Source organism: Acipenser ruthenus, chromosome 13, assembly GCF_902713425.1.
Source record: "Acipenser ruthenus chromosome 13, fAciRut3.2 maternal haplotype, whole genome shotgun sequence".
Lineage (NCBI taxonomy): Eukaryota > Metazoa > Chordata > Actinopteri > Acipenseriformes > Acipenseridae > Acipenser > Acipenser ruthenus.
This window is the reverse complement of record NC_081201.1, coordinates 31,342,601-31,359,694: the sequence shown is the minus strand read 5'-3', so window position 1 is coordinate 31,359,694 and position 17,094 is coordinate 31,342,601. Positions and strand designations below refer to the sequence as shown.

The following is a 17,094-nucleotide window of genomic DNA, read 5'->3' as shown; positions in this document are numbered from 1 at the left end:
TTCTCCTCTACCACCATCCCTCTCCTCTCCCCAGACACACAGCAGATGGAAGGTCTGTGTTCATTTGGTTCAGAAAGTTTGGATAAGGTTTGGATATCAGAACTTCATATTGCTACTCAGATCATAAAATAAGAAATACAAATAAATTAAACTTACCTGTTTTATCTGTTTCCTTAAAAACTCCGCCTCTCACTTTGAGTAGTACATATACATTATAAAGTATTCATATAATAACAGAAGCATACTAACAGAAGACTGCCTTATTTCTGTGTCCAGATGCATAAGAATACACAATTTTGTTTGCGTAAGCGGCCCTTGGATCCCCACATATGCCTACTCCAGATATTCAGCCTGTCATTTCTGTGAACCCTATGTCCATCACTGCTCAGAACCTCTCATTAATAGCTGTAGCTGTAGCTTAAAATGGGTTTGGTGGATACTGTATTGGTTGAGCCCAAACAGAACTTATTTTTGGATAAAGGGTGGGTTAAAGACAGCAGTGTTAAAGCATCACTGTTAAAACATGTAGCGTTGAAGTTTCTCCTGCTAGTCTCCAGTATATACCAAGTCTGGGGTTAAAAGACACTTTCTGCTCATATCCTGCCAGTGGCTAGCGTTGAGGAAACACTTTGTCTAATCAAATATTTAATCATTATTAACCCATTTGTGTTTAGATTCCTAAGCAATGAGTTTTCAGGGTTTTATAAACTACTGACCCTTAATGAATAAGCACAACAACGTTCTCACCACGCCCTTGTAGTTCAGCTGTTGATTTTTTACATTTCCAGACTTTCATTTCAGTTGAACACAACGCAAGGAGTTCACCTCCTGTGTTACATGTAATAGGGTCCCACCTGAGACTTACACTTGCATTAATGCTTCCATAGGAAAATATGGGTGATCAGCTGAGGTATTACCTGTAACACAGGAAGTGAACTTATCACGATTTATAACATTGTCTCCTACAAAAATGAGCTATGATCACCTGTGTAAATAAAGTCTAGAGAAAACAAATATTGACAGGAAAACTATTTGAGGTAATTATTTGTAAAGACTTGGTTATCGCTGTATTAGTTATTTTTAAATTGTTGTGTATTTACTCCCCCTTCTAATTAGATGAATATTATACACATTAAGGTATAACCCAAGGATAATGTTTTTGTTTGAAACCGGCAATTCCAGGGCCACAATGCCTAAAGAGCATTTACTCAATAATCTACACCCGATAGCAACCTGTATTGATGGGTCAGGAGTCAGGACGCAGATAAATAGCTGCGAAGGAAGCAGTCCAGACTTATAAATACCTTTGGTCTGTGTTACTTGACCCTTTGGTTTGAATTCAGTGCTCATATTGATCAGATTGTTGAGAAATGGACTAAAAACCTGGGGAAATAGTGTACTGAAATAGGAGGCAATTTGTTTCTGAGGACAATGCTGGCAGTTCAGATAATGGATGTACAGTATAATATCACATATTAGTTTATTAAATCAAAGATGCCCTCTAGTGGCAGGCTATATTACTGCACTAATGCTGGCTATGTGGATTGATACTTTCCCTCTTTCAGATTAACTGGCCTTTGTGAAGTTTTGGAAAAAATGAAAAATAAACTACGCTTTTTGAACGTGTAAAAAAAAAAACCCAAAACAATTGAACAATGACATGAAATGCAAGAGGCAAAAAACTTTAAATGGGGCCAACTGAAGAAACATGTGCATTTCTTGTATTGGTAACACATGCTTGAGTCTAGCCTGGCTCTGAACTCCTGTAGTGTTACAATATTTATTTTTTAAATAAAGTACTGCATTACCAAATAATTAGTATGTTTAAAATATCTATCATTATTCAGAACTGCTAGTTTACTGTATTTCCATTCTAGGCTTTCAGCAATATTGCGATGATAGTGTTTGTGTAGTTATGGTACAGTTCCGTGTCCCAGTACCCCTATACTGTACACAGCACAGTGCCTGTCATTTTAGACAGCACACCCGTTCAGACCCTCATTCCGTGCTCCTGTTTCAGGGTGTCTCGGCGGGACCACGCCGACCCCCTGATCGAGGAGCTCAGTGTAGGGGAGGCAGCCGAGGCTGATGGCCGTGGGACAGGTAAGCTTGATTGGGGGGTCGGGGTTGAGGACTGATGGGGGGGGGGCGGGGGGGGGGGGTTAATGAAAAGACTAGCAAGCAGGCAGACAGACAGACAAACAGATCTGTTTTCCACAGTGCTGCTTGATTGGCACTAGGGGGCACTAAGTTCCACTTTTTCCTGGATTTATAGAATCAAGAAAAAGCTGTAGACTGCAGTGAAAGGAAAGACACTTTACCCAGAATGTAATTTACTGTAGTCGTGATACAGCATTTGACTCAAAGTTGATTTGAGAGGGTGCGAGTTAAACCGTAATTCTGTATAGTCATACCACTGAAAATCATCCACAGGTTAGCATCTGATGCCTCTGTGTACTGTATATAGGGGGTACCAGTCTGGTCCCATTAGTGCATCTTAATGTCATTCCAATAACCTCCACATGGTGGCTCTAAAGATCCACAGTAAACACTGATTTGAAATCCCTGTGATGAACTCACTCCTGCTTTTGACTTGAGTACAATATAAAGTCATATCTCAGTGCTGTGCAAAACTGGATCTTTTGGTACAGAAGAGAGCACGCTGATCACTGAACATGGGGGCTCAACCACTACCTCAATCTTGTGTCAAGGATGTTGATGCATTAGTTGCTTACACTACATGGTGCTAAAATCTCCAGACCTGCCATCTTGGAGCTCCTTTCATCCTCGTCACTCATTCATGCTCTGGAGTGGACGCAGGCTCCCCACAGTCCTTATGTCAATCTGACTGTGTGACTGTCTGACCTGGCTGCATTGTTTTCTAGGAGCTGCAGTGACGGATTTCGATGGGGATGGAAAGCTGGATCTGATAGTGTCTCATGGGGAGAGTGTGGCTCAGCCCCTCTCGATTTACAAAGTCAACCAGGTAAGAAAGGGAGCCAAGCTCAGTTCAGTTCATGGCAACTGTGACATTTCCAGCCATTCATCTCAGGAGACCTCAGTAGTGGGTAGTTCACACTACACCACATAAGTCTCCAAAATCCATTTCAATTTGCTATATTACAGGTTTTAATTCTGGCTGCCTGGCTTACTCTGGAGACAAGATGCTACTCCTCAGTAAAATTTACCTGGTCAAAACTGGACCCATGTTCACATCCTTTCCTCGCTTTTTTCTCTCTCTGTCTGTCTCCAAAGGGCTCTGCCAATAACTGGCTGCGTGTGATCCCTCGCACCCGTTTTGGGTCTTTTGCACGAGGAGCGAAGGTGGTCGTCTACACAAAGAAAAGCGGGCCCCACACACGCATCATCGACGGGGGGTCCGGCTACCTGTGTGAGATGGAGCCTGTCGCTCACTTTGGACTCGGTACTGCTACCTGTTTACTCATTAATACAATTAAAACCATACTGTGTTTGAGTGTGTAGTTCTAGACCAGCTTAGCCCCTGCTGGTTGATACATTCAATTGAAAAGTGTTTGAAAAGCACCTGTATAGGACTATCTCTAGTTACCACTCTGATGGATCCCTTGTATCATATTTCATATGTTAAATCACCTGGATATAAAGGCTATAAGGTCCACATCGACTGTATTGAATTTTGACTGTATTATATGTAATTTTTCCGGCTAGAATACGTGTCCTTGCTATTGTGATATATGTGCTAAATTCTCACTGTGACAGGTGCGCAGGTTTGTGTGTTTTGGTACAGGGGAGAGGTTTCCGTGATGGCATGCTGGTTAATCCTCAGGTTTCTAGAGCTATGCTAGCTGTATATACAGTGCAGTGCCGTTGATTTATAGTGCACTTAGAGGAACAGACAGAAACATGATTGCTGTTAATTCACCAGGAAGAACAAAAGCCTTTCCTGCAGAGTGCCCGCAACACGCTTTTCCAAATGAGCACAGGCCCGCTCCACTATGGCATGCACAGGTTATTATTAGATAGAAGTTAAAAGTTTTGATGACAAGTCTTTGCTAATGGCTTTCGTGTTATAGTAAGCTATAACATTACCAATAGGTTTGAATTATGAATCAGGTATTGGGGAGACAGCTGCTTCACTGTCTCTTTAAACACAACGCTGCTGGGCCTTCTTGGTTGCTTCCTTTCCCCTCTGCTGGAAACACATGAGGATCTGTTTACTTTGGAAAGGGCAATTTAATTAAGAGCAGAAGACCCTTCAAAGGGTTTTCACGCTTGATAAAAACACTTAATTTCAGGAAAGACGAGCTGCTCTGGGGCAGAATCAGCCCTCTGTTTCTCAGAATTCATTAAGAGAAGTGATCCACGCAGCAGAGATTTGTTTTTCTTGGAGCGACTTCCATTTTTCATCTTCTGAACAACGCCAGGGATCAGGATTAGCCAATCCTTTTGTCCATCCGACTGTCTGTCCCGCTGTTGACAGGATACAACATAGTGGTGTAACTCAACATTGTGCTCCTTTTAACTGAAGTTATAAAACCAAGAGAGGATGATTTGCCTGGTTAACACAACTTAATTGACTTCTTTAACCAAGAATAATACTTTTCACATTATTAAAGTTTTTTAAATTTTTTTATTCCAGGGCAAGTTATAACAAAAAGTAATTCTGAAGAAGTAATAGACATAACATCTGACAGATCTTTATTCATTTCAAACAAAAGCTAAATGGCTAAAAATGAGTCAATTATTTTTTATATGGAACAAAGCATAAAGAAAAATTCTAATATGGAGTAACATTTCTTTAGATTCAATTATAACTGTATTGATGAAGTTTGAATATTGATGTTCAAAGATTTGTTAATCAAATCCAGTGTTGGGCCACACTTGCTCTGTTAAAGGCACGATTTTACGTCCTAATGCAAATCTATCTGATTTTGATCAGCTACTGGTGAAAACAAACACATTTAATTTCAAATCACTTTCAGGTAATTCCATGGGGACAGTGTTAATGATCTAAACACTTCAACAGCTGTCTCGCTCTGCACTGCTGAGCCTCCTCTCTGAGTGTTGACCCTCCTCTCTGATTGCTTCACAGGCAAAGACTCGGTCACCACTGTAGAGGTGAGGTGGCCTGACGGCAGCTCAGTGGCTCGCCCCCTAGTGGCCAGCGAGATGAACTCAGTCCTGGAAATCCCCTACCCACAGACTGAGGGCAAGGAGCAGCCTGCAGAAATTGAGGTAGGGCAGCCACCCTTTTAATAAAATATACTATCTGATTGAAAACATATAGAGAAGGGAGAAATGGAAGAGGTGGAGATAACTAACATTACAAATATCAATAATTAGCAGTCTTACCCTCAAATTAGAACTAAACTTGAGAGTAAGAGCTTTCATGACTTACTGTACTTAACCCTAACCTCTCCTCATTTTATTGTGCTATCGTAACATATGTGTGCTGTTTTTCAGTGTGGACAAGGATTTGCTGCCGATGAAAAAGGCCTCTGTACAGGTAAGACAGCCCTTTATACCACAAAACTGGTTATAAGGCAGTGCAGTCATGGTTTGTTGTAAGACAGCACCGTACCAGGCTGGTATCCTTCCTGCTGTATCCATGATTGTTCTTGCTCTGTTCTGTATTTTTCCCCAGCTCCTGTTACATATTGCACTCCTCTCTTGTAATGCGCTGTAAAGCCTTGTTATCTTGTGATACAACCTCTATTGTACTGTACCTCACCTCCTGTCTTAATATGTGCTATAGACCCTGTCTGTGTACCCCCGGTCCTGTCCTTTGTTGTAACTCTCTCTCTCCCTCAGACAAAGATGAATGCACCGAATTCCCCTCTGTGTGTTCTGGGGACAGGCCGGTGTGTATCAACACCTTTGGAGGGTACAAGTGCAGGCCCAACAAGAGGTGTGGCCACGGCTTTGAACCCAATGAAGACGGGACAGCCTGTGTGGGTGAGTGTGAACAGAACTGGGGGTCTCCATAGGGTGAAGATTAGAGCTCCCACACATGAACATGAACACATTCTCAGCTCTCTAGTGCTGCTCCCTCCATTAGCACTAGAATGCTGTGTTATCCATGCTACAGGCTGGTCTGATAGATTTGTAATAAACCCTTGCCTGTTCTCTGTTGCTCTGTTTACAGCTCAAATTGCTTACTTTGGGGGGAATCGTTCCTCGTCTTCCAGGCCCTCAGCTGGTCTCCCCCAGGTCTGTGTGGCTCTGCTTGGCCTCGCTCGCTGGCTGCAGGCTTGAACCCCCTGTCTCCTCTTCTTTTTTCTCACCAAACCTGGAACTCTTGGACAAACTCCATCCAACAGTGAAAGACCATTAAAGACAGCTGATCTTAATCCAGAAAAACTGGCTTCACTGTTTCTGAAGGGCGAGATTCTTTCATTTCTCTTTCTCTCTCTCACTCTCTCTCTCTCTCTGTCTCACTGTTTCAACTGAGCATGCCAGCTGTCTGCAGGGATCTCTGTTGTTTTTTGCGGTTGATCTAATAATGCAAAAATGTCACCTTGACCTGCCTTACCTCTCAATGTAGACAGACTGTACCTCCAAACTGTCAGGTCATTGAGGGACATACACACTGTACCTCTCAGTGAGTGAGTGAGGGACACACAAGCTTTCTCTCAGTGAGTGAGTGAGGGACACACAAGCTTTCTCTCAGTGAGTGAGTGAAGGAGGGACACAAAAATTAAAGCCCCCCCCCAAAAAACTAAAAAAAAAAAAAAAAAAAAAAGCCAAAGCGATGCAATATACCTGCTTTACTGTATAAATGAAAGTTTGCAACATTATGATCTGTAGGGCTGCAGAAGTAGACTTGCAAAACTGAACCTTTACTCTAAACTGCCCTTACTCGTTTGATGCTCAAGCCTAAAGGAGGAGTTCAGAATTCAGATAAGTATTTAGATGGGAAGGTACTGTTTGATAAAAAAAAATCTCTCAATAGAAGCTTAGTTGGTTTTAGCCTTTGACTATTTGTGGGGTGCAATAGTTGTTCAGTACACTGTTATAATAGACATCACTGCCTGTGATGTGTCTCTGATTGACAAGGCAGGAGGTACAGGGGTATTAGACATTTCTCCATAGCTGAAGAAGTGAAAGGAACCCAACTAGCATAGTGACAGCACAACTGAAGGATTGGACCCGGTAGAGAAAATGCTGTATTGTGTATTGGAACAGACAAAGAAATGCCAAGGCCCCAGATAGACTCCAGTTTAATGGCAGTACAAATACTGAACTTTGTAACTGCAGTTCTTAACATTATAATTACAGTACAATGCACAACTATAGTCTAGCAATTGTGGTGTTTGTAGTGATTCACTGTGCTTCATTGCAGAGATGCTTTGCATACAAGACAGCAGGGACCCTGCTGGCTAGACACAGCTTTCAGGAAATGCTGTAAATCATGTTCTGTAAATAGTCTAGATCTGTCTTTCCAGTCATTATTATTATTTATTATTTTGATATATTTTATTATTTCAATGGTAAACATTTCCGAATTGAATTTAGCAAACAGCTGTGTTTTTGCTGAAGCTTGTGCATCATGATGTGTAAAATAAAGTGTGAAATCTCCAAGGGCTGCCTCTTTACTGCTCAGAGGGCTCCTCTCTCTTCACTGTCACCCGCCTCGCTGGAAACTAGTCTGCCTAATGCCCTATGGTAATACATTCACTTCTCCACTCCAGCAATGTGGTAGTTATACAAACATTGCCACTCAAATATATTTCAGTATATTTTTCAATATCAAATATATATATGATATATATTTTTAAATGTGGGTTAAACTGTGAAGTATTATTATGACTATTATTGTTATTATCATTTTGTACTACTACAAATAATAATAAGAATAATAATAGTTCAATACTATACAGCTTGTCCATCATGCTTTTCAAGATAATTATTGTAATGCAGTATTTGTAATGACTCAGGGCAATGCAAGGGTTCCAATAATGAAGGTTTTATTGATTTTCTTAATCAGAACACAGCGTAGTTGACTCAACACAAATGTATAGGTCAAGAGTGTATTTTTCTACCACTCCTCTTTCTCTTGTTTTTCTCTCTCTCCTTTCTATCACATCCAGTTTCTGTATGGCAAACACAATATTCCAAACATGAAATATAAATGTCCAGTCCTCCAAATCCGAACTGATTCATACGAGTAAATATTTCAGTCTTACATTATATACATTTCTTAATATTTATTTCTTACATATTTTATATCCTAATTATGTGTGTTCAGTATGAGTGATTAAGACAGCATGATGCTTGACATAAGAGCCTTAGCATAGACTTCAACACTAATGTGCATCCTGGAACTACAATCAGCCTTTTTTAGAAGTTTTATAGCAAGTGAAGTTGGATCGAAACAGACGTACTGGTGTGATAAGAACATTAGTTATTGAATAAAGAGGATTCAGGGCACAATAATAATTTGCAAAAGCTATTCATCTGCAGAACTGGGGAGGTCTTTCTTGTACCTGACTATATTCCAAATAGAAATTAGCAGTTTTGTATTCTGTAAGAGTAGCTCACGATTCAGCACAACAACCACATTGAATTCCAGAGTTTTCTGGTGCTGTCAATCGTAATAGGTTGCAGAGCTGACCTGTTGTGTGCAGTTCTGATGAAGAGCAGATTAAAGAGACGGGGTGCTTATTAATGCAAGACTGGCCTGTGTAGCCCCAGGGTCCCGTGTGACTGACTGACTGAGAGACTGAAGAACAGAAAGGATCCTCTTATCTGATCTACCACAAACATGCAACAAAGACAAACATGTCTCTTTTAGTTACATCACTTCTTTAGAGAGACGGGAGACGTGGAGACAGTTTATAAAGAAGCCCTTACAAGCTCATCTTTAGTGGCACTACTATACTCAGGGGTGATTGTAGCAAAAGGACAGCTAAAATGATCAATGAGTCACTGTTAGAATGGTACCACAATGTTAACATTTCCATTGTTTGACATACCAACTCTTTGAAAAGTTAATTTGCAGTTTTTCCATAGTTATACTTAGTTGGTTATAGTTTGTAATGTTTTTGAATATGCTTAACTACAGTAAACTTTTTCTAAGGGATTGTTACCACAATGGTGAATGCACACTGATTATCCATTGCCATACAAAGGTAGCGTATCTTAGTGAAAGACGAGAGAGATTAAATCAGAAGCACGATCCAAACAGAGGCTGTGTTGCCATGTGATAGAAAGCCATTGTCTGTTTGTTGCCTTTGAATACAACATTAGTTTCCAATAGCCGGCTCCCATCCTTTGAAGTGTCTGTGGTTAGGAAAGAGATTTTCTGGTAAACAGTGTTTGATTCTCAGCCTCTGGGCTGTTCTCTGAACGGGTCAGTGGAACCAGAACAAGGGAGCACACGGTCTGTTTATACAGGTGCGGCTCTTGTCCAATCGCAAGGCTGCACTAGAATGGGGTCCAGGCACAGCCAGCAGAGAAACATATTATTAAAGCACTTAGATGCTAGTTGTGCAACACCTACCTATGCAAATTACTCACAAGAAAAATATATTGCCTGATATTTAGGAACATTCATTCAGTGGGATGTTATATATTAAATGTCTGACAGATGGTATTTGTATATATCCTTATTATCAAGGCTAGGTGAAATGAAGAGTAAAACAGCTGACAGGAGCAATTCATTACACATGGTTGGTCACTGTTTATTTGCATACTCAACATTTCTCTTTATAGTTTATAGTTTATGGGTATTTCCCTTATATAAACTGCTACTCCAGGGTTGTTAGGGTTACACTATCGTTCAAGTGTATCACAGCAGAGCACTGTAACGCCTGTTGGCAGCTAATGGTCCACACTACCCAAATGAATGCTGTTTCTAACAGGGACTTAAAACCTTTTTAGGAACTGACCACAGACGAGGTACTGTATAGGGAAGGCAAATGAGAAAGGGAGAGTGAGTGATAGAAAGGAGAGGGAATTGTATTATGACTTCCAGTGAGGGCTGTAATCATATCTAGCTTTAAAGCTGCCAGTTGTTTGATCAGAGCAGGATCAGAGTGTGCTAATCGATTGGCAGTGACCCTGGAGCTGTGGTGAGACCCAGCATGTACAGAGCCGCTCTCTCCACCCACCCAGGACATAAACCTCCCAGAGAGTGCGGCTTTCTCTATTCAGCATCCCTCTTCCATGAAAAACTACACGGGGAGTGCCCAACAAAAGGGATATTACATTCCAGGAAATATGTTTTATCAGTGATATCAGTGATGAAGGAGAAAAAAGAGAGCTGATTTAATCTCAACCCCAGAGTTTAAGGGCTCCAGTTTAAAAGTGGAATACAGCTAACCCTGCATTGGAATGTAGTCATGTCAATTGCAATAATGATGACCACTCCTCTTTCCCATGTGCTCCTTAAACTCTTGTTTAATGCCTATATATAAAACAGACCCAGAAAGATGGCACTGCCAACTGTAATATCATGGTGAAGGGTGATGGTTGGCCCACAAGGGATCTTAGCATACCGTACTTGGAGGGCTCCAGTCCAAGTACTGACCAAGCTCCGTCTCTTAATTTCTGAGAGCTGACAGGATTGTGTTTCCAGGCACTGGCGTATGAGCACTGTATCTCTCTGCTGACACTGTGTCCACTCTCTCAGACATCGACGAGTGCTCTCTTGGGCTCAGTGAGTGCAGTCAGAGTGAGGGCTCCTTCTCCTGCCAGTGCAACTCTGGGTACTGGCTCTCCAGCTCTGGGGAGTGTGCTGGTGAGTTGACCCCCACATGCCCTGAGACATGCTCAATGATAATTCTTGAGAATCTAACTGCCAGAGATATAGCTAAAGCTCAGAGGTTCGATTGGGATGCTTTTCACAGTGAATTCATTTACATTCTGCAAAATATATTGGACTGTACTGAAGTTAATCATGAAACATACTCAAACATACTTTAGTTAGGGATTTTCAGATGTACCCACGCTGTAGCTTTAGGAAGTTGACACTGCTACCCTCCTGGTATCATATCACTGAAGGTGAATTCCATGGTCTGGCCTCCATCTCATCCCAGGCTCATTATGGTAAACCATGAGAGCAAGTTTGACACATGAAGTAAAAAGTTTCCGGGGAGTAGTTTAAGCTTTTTAAATTCCTGGTATTTGAACATTTACAAATCCAAACATAAACAAAATGACCTTCAGCACAAAAATTGCTCAGCTTCAAGGGAACAAAAACCATGTTGCTGATGTTAATAAGAAGTAAAGGAATTAATTAAATAACCTTGGTTATGACATCTCTAAATACTGTATTGAAGCACACACTCCTTTAGGAAGCTGGCTCTTTACAATACACTACACCTGGCGACTGCAGTTCCATCAACTACCAGTCGCATAGTACTGTACGCTGCCACTGATCAAAAAATAAAACAATCATCTCAATAGTTTATAGTGTAGTACATATGTTAACTTTCTTACTGTATAATGCAAACACCACAGTAACTATGCAGTAAGTCATATAGCTTTACTATACTGACGTGTCTCCCTTTCTCCGGTGTTTCAGATGTGGATGAGTGCCAGGAGCAGAGTGGGGTGTGCGAGCAAGCCGGTCACAGTGACCACGACTCATTCCACTGCCACTGCCAAGCAGGATATTCACTGGGGGCTGACAGGAAAACCTGCCTTCTGGCATAGAAACCCTCTCCCCTAGACATTACTGACTCCCACCCCTTTAATGCCATAACACTCACATAACTGACCTAAACATATCATTCACACCACACAATAAAGATCTGTTGTCTGTAATTGTAGTTTGTCATCAATAGATTATATGATTGGCAACCACTGCTGCCACTTTGGTTTACCTTTACCCAATGATCTTCAAAGGAATCTCAGTATAATTCTGTAGTAAGGGGCAGGGATAGCACAAGTGCATCTTCAGTGGTACAGTATGAATACCCAATACAAGCTTCTAATTCTTTGCAGTGTCATGGTACCATATCAGTTCTTTATTTGTTTTAGTTCCACTTACAGTGGATCCCAAAATAATAACAAACAAATATAATGGAAACATATAATGGTTATTCTAACTCAACTGGACCATGCAAGCAGCCATGTCATTCAACAATAACCATATTTAGAGATAGTAATATTTACAGGACAAGTACATGGGCAGATATATTACCCATTTACAGGACAAGTATGTGGGCAGATATATAACCCATTTACAGGACAAGTACGTGGGCAGTTCCAAACCCATTACTGTGCTGCCATTGGTGGTGATTCTGTGCTATGCTAGTTTCTCAGTGTAATTCACTGACATTATAATGATATTCATCAGCCTCAAATCAATGTAAGAAAATCTGAATCTGCTTTAACAAAAATCACCTGAAAAACTGTTCTTTTTTATCTGAAAGTCTTTAACAAGCTTAAAGTTAATGGAATCTAATCTCTCTGCTTTATCTGACTGTGTGTGCGCTCCTCCATAATCTATACCTCTTCTGTGTTCAATAAATCATGTTTGAACCGCAGTAAAAAACAAAACCATCTTGTATTAAGCAGGATCATAAAGGAAGAGTTACTCACAGTGTTAATGACGTGGAATAACATGGAGAGGTAGTAACACCAATTTACCATCGGCACCTATAAAAGTGGTAATAAAACATGGAACTTTACAAGCACTTCCAAATTCATACACTTCATACTATGTTCTAACACTTTATGTTCTGGCAATTCTGTATTTATTGGTTTAGTGTTGGCCAAAATGCATCAACAAATTAAAATTAAAAAACACAAATAAAATACTGTGAGATTAATCTACTTACTGTAAGCCTGATTGAAATAAATAAAATAGAAATAAAGCTAAGAAATAAAATATAAACTGTGTGTTTTTCTATTTCACTGTTTCTGGTCCCTAGGGATAACCAGCAGTGAAAGTCCCGTACCCCCTAAAGGAGGGGCTCCCAGTCCAGTTCTGCTTTTAAGTCACTCTCTCTTTTCATTGTGCATTCTATCTCCACAGCTGCAGAAAGGCCAGGGCAGGTGATGCATTCAGAGCACGAAGCTGAACTGATAATGCGAACAAAACTTTCGTTGTGGAACAAAAAAACGCTATGCAGAGAGAGAACTCCTAACAAATACCCTCAGACAGTCTGACCTTTCCGCACAGGTGTTGTGTCATTAGTGTTGCGTTTTGGTGTTTTCTTAAACACTCCTGGTTTATAAAGTTCCCCAGTAGTGGTGGCTTATCTTTGCCAGGGATATGAAAAGGCTCTGATTGATATTTGGGCTGTACTTTCTATTCTTATAATCCTGCAATAACAAGACCTTTTTTTCCTTTGATGAATTAAGCACTTGTAAAAGGTGCAGTATAAGCATCTCTTCATACTAAAGTTCTCTGTTTAGCCAAAGCAGCCACAGAGCAAACCTTTCCCTTGGGCCAGAGACAATGATGTTTGTTTCATGGACCCTAAGATATCCACCGCCTTCAAAACCTTCACAGCTCTCCTCTGGAATCCTTTTTTGCTTGATATCCCCCTTTCCCCTTCACCCCTCTTCATCTCCTTTTCCCTCTCTCTCTCCACACCCCTCTCCATTTCTCATAACCTATTCCTCCCCCTCCCCTATTCCTTAACCTTACCCTCTCCACCCATCACTCTCTTCACTACTTTACTCTTCCCCCCCCTCTCTCTCTCTCTCTCTCTCTCTCTCTCTCTCTCTCTCTCTCTCTCTCTCTCTCTCCCTTTCTCCCTCCCGTAAAACCAATGTCAGCAAAAGGGAAAATAATGAAATGCTGTCAAAGTGAGAAGCAGTTTAATTAAATAGCAACACTAAGAATCCATTGTCTGTTGACATTAACTCCTTCCTCGTCCAATTCTTTGATGAGAGCTTTTGAAATAACTCATAACAGCAGCAGCTATTCACGAATCACAACATGTCAAAGCAATCAGAATAGGTAGTCTTTATGGATTGAAACCGGGGGAGGTTGTGTTGGCGCTTAAAGAAAGGCAAAAAATGAATGCCACAGCTGATTTATTATACTGCCAATGATATAATTGAAATTAACTCCAACATTAATTCATTTTTCTGTCGAACCCCTGGTGTCTAAATGTTGTGACTGTGCTTTCCTTCATTGGGGTTTCAACTTTGTTTTCCATGAGTTGTTAATAAAAAAAAGCCCTTTCCAGATGTTCCAGACACAAAGAGGATGAAAATACTACTGTTGTTTCAAAGGCAACTCTGATCCTGGAGTGCCGTTCCATAACAGGTTAAATAAGTATGATATTTTTGGATGGTTTCACAGACTATCACGTGTGCTAATCAGGGTTTGTGAAACTAGCCCTAAGTGTTTTTGGATTGTATTGGTTTTGATAGGTTTAGTTTAATATATAACATGGTCCTTCCTGATGTTTTACTTTCATACAAAATATTGTAAAAAGGTGCACGTGTGCTGTGATGCTACATTCCTGACCTACATTCAATATCCTCCCATCACGATTCGCACATTAACACTCAACGACTGAGCAGGTGATGACAGGCTTATTTGATCTGACACACAAAAGTACCGCTGGCTTCCAGCAGCCAAGCACAACATACTCAGACTGTCTGCTATAGCAAGGTAAAGCATTCCAAATGTACTGGAATCAATTCAACTCTCACTCATTGAGAGATATAGTTTGTGTGTGTCCCTCAGTCACTTACTGAGCAATTTGTGTGTCCCTAACTCACACACGGACACCTGCCAGTTCTGTTATTGTCGAGAAATAGCCCTCAGTAGGCTATACCTGCCCAGTTCTGCATCATTAGTCTCCTACCGCTGGAAAGAGAGAGAGGTTGTTTTTGCTTTCCAATTATTTTCAGTGCTGAGGGACTTACTGGTATTCTCCTATTCCTGCACTTGTTATAAGAAACTATTTGTTTTAATACTAAAGACCAGTTGGCTATATAAAAATATACTTTAGCTGTGGTACAGAAAAAGTATTTGCTAAAAATCCATCAGTATTCTGTGCTTTGGTAATCAGATAATTTTTAGTATTTGAATACAGTAGTTATATGGGATGCTTCTGGAAAAGTTAGTCATTTAACTTCTTTAAATTCCATTTGGCACAAAATCAAGACAAATTTTAGACTACTGTAGTGGAATTCCAGTAAGGTGAGGCAGCAACTATACACTTTCTGTATAGCTATACACTAGCTTGGTGTTAAGGTGTAACTAGTGGAGGCAATGTTGAAACTGGCTACTTCACATTAATCATCTTACTGGCTCTTGTATCCTGTCCCATTGCCTTATATCACCCACAGGGGCCAAATCTGCATTTCCAGTTGAGGTCTTTGTCCCAACCATGTCCTTATTTATGAAATTGTATCAAATAAAACCCCAGACCAGGTCAATTAGTTATATAATGTAGTTGTACTTTAGTATAAAATTTAGTATAATTTCCATCTGATACAAACTACCTGATACAAAGACATTTCAGAGAGCCGTATCGCATTATTATTAGTGTCTACTATATATTATAAATATATAAATAGCGTGTGAAATATATAAATAACATACGGAGTATTCCAGTATGAATCTGTTCAGTGGAATGATGGTTGTGTATGATAGTGAAGATGTAGCTACACACAAAATGAGCTATTTGAACAAATCCTCGCAGAGAGCTGGAAGAGTGAAGAGTCTGGATTCTCCTTTCCAGTGAGGGGGGGGGGGGGGGGGGGTGGATTCTATTAGAGAACACGCACCCTGACAGTGAAATCTGTGAGGGAGCAAGACTGCCTGCTTCCATTCCTGGAGCTATTATAAAAGATGAGTCATACAGGCTAAAAATAAGAGAAAATAACCTTATCTTACATGAATCTGAATAAACTAATCAACACTCATGAACTGCAATCTAGATTGAACTAATCAGAATAGGCTTTATCAACACATTCCTTTAAACAGTCCTTACAGTTTTTGTGAATAGGGCCCATTGTAACTTCTGTTTCAATAAGTCATTAACTTCATAGAGTTTGCATGAAATGGGAAGTTCTAGCTGTTGTGTACTGTGCCAGTGCTCTTGCTGTTAATAGAATACAGTTCAAAGAAAAATTATATAATGTACACAAATATAGTGGTGGGTAAAGCCAAGAAAATATCTTCATTTAAAAAAAAAAAAAAAAAAAAAAAACAAGATTTATTTTTTAACATGCTCATATTGCAAACAGATGCATAGCCGTTGAAAAGGTTACTGAATTAGGCTTGAAACTGTATCACAATCCATTTTTTATCCCTGTTTAATAGTATATATGCAAAACCAATGGGGGGGGGGGGCTGTAAAATTCTGGAGGGCTTACCTGTGTGATGCTATGTTTTTCATATCTGGCATAGGCAGTATAAATATAGAGTAACTTATTTACTATAAAATAAATACATATCTAAATGTTTAATCAGCCACGGTGTGAACAAATAGGCATGCAGTCACCAATGTCACCATACCACAGTGTTGTTTCAGTATTCAGAGTCAGTCCAGATCAATGAAAGCAATGTAAAAAAGCTTGGTCTTTTCACTCATGGAAACTGATTATTACAAAAGGAAGGGGCAGCAACTGCCTATCATACACAAAGCTGTCCTCAATCAATGTGTCCTGGGGCTTTATTAAGCATATAGATTTCTCCCTCTTGAAAACAATGTTGACGTCTGATTAAAAGAACTGCTTAGAAAAGTCTGTCTACCTGACTTGCAGACGAGACAGGATTTACACTGACGGTTTGTGATCTTCAGTTCACCAGATTGGTGTTTGTCAGTATTTGGGGATTAAAACACAACATTATCCCTTTTGGGAACATGCTCCCCGGATAGCTGAGTTAATGCAGGTCACGTAAGTAACTTTCAGGCATTAAGAACACATGTCAACAGTGTCATGTTGATATTGGTTCAAATGAACAGTCAAGTTATATCTAATCTTTTCTGCGCCATTGGACACAAGTACAGAGGACAGATTTGCACATGACGTTTTCTAGTGAAACATAAATCTTGTTGCTGACTTACAGTCTGCTTCAGCACCTGATACCTACAGTATTATCTATCCTCATCATCCATATGAACCGGTCACTACTGAAACAAAACATCACGAGAGAAAGCAAGCAAGCGATGGAGCTCATCACAGCTTGAC

General features: G+C 40.2%; 1 protein-coding gene across 2 annotated transcripts in view; it reads left to right on the top strand.

Annotated features, from left to right (window-relative positions):
• Positions 1 to 12,076, top strand: part of LOC117417773 (cartilage acidic protein 1-like) — a 29,650-nt gene extending 17,574 nt beyond the window's left edge. Inside the window, exons 9-16 of one of the 2 annotated variants that reach the window (XM_034030067.3) lie at positions 2,021 to 2,103; positions 2,886 to 2,986; positions 3,256 to 3,424; positions 5,072 to 5,214; positions 5,443 to 5,485; positions 5,791 to 5,934; positions 10,613 to 10,720; positions 11,507 to 12,076. In XM_034030067.3, coding sequence (XP_033885958.2) covers positions 2,021 to 2,103; positions 2,886 to 2,986; positions 3,256 to 3,424; positions 5,072 to 5,214; positions 5,443 to 5,485; positions 5,791 to 5,934; positions 10,613 to 10,720; positions 11,507 to 11,637 — 922 coding nt within the window. In that variant the 3' untranslated portion in view covers positions 11,638 to 12,076. Of the gene's footprint in view, positions 1 to 2,020; positions 2,104 to 2,885; positions 2,987 to 3,255; positions 3,425 to 5,071; positions 5,215 to 5,442; positions 5,486 to 5,790; positions 5,935 to 6,124; positions 7,553 to 10,612; positions 10,721 to 11,506 lie in introns of those variants that run through there. The other variant, XM_034030068.3, reaches the window with a different exon arrangement.
• The last annotated feature ends 5,018 nt before the right edge of the window (positions 12,077 to 17,094 follow it).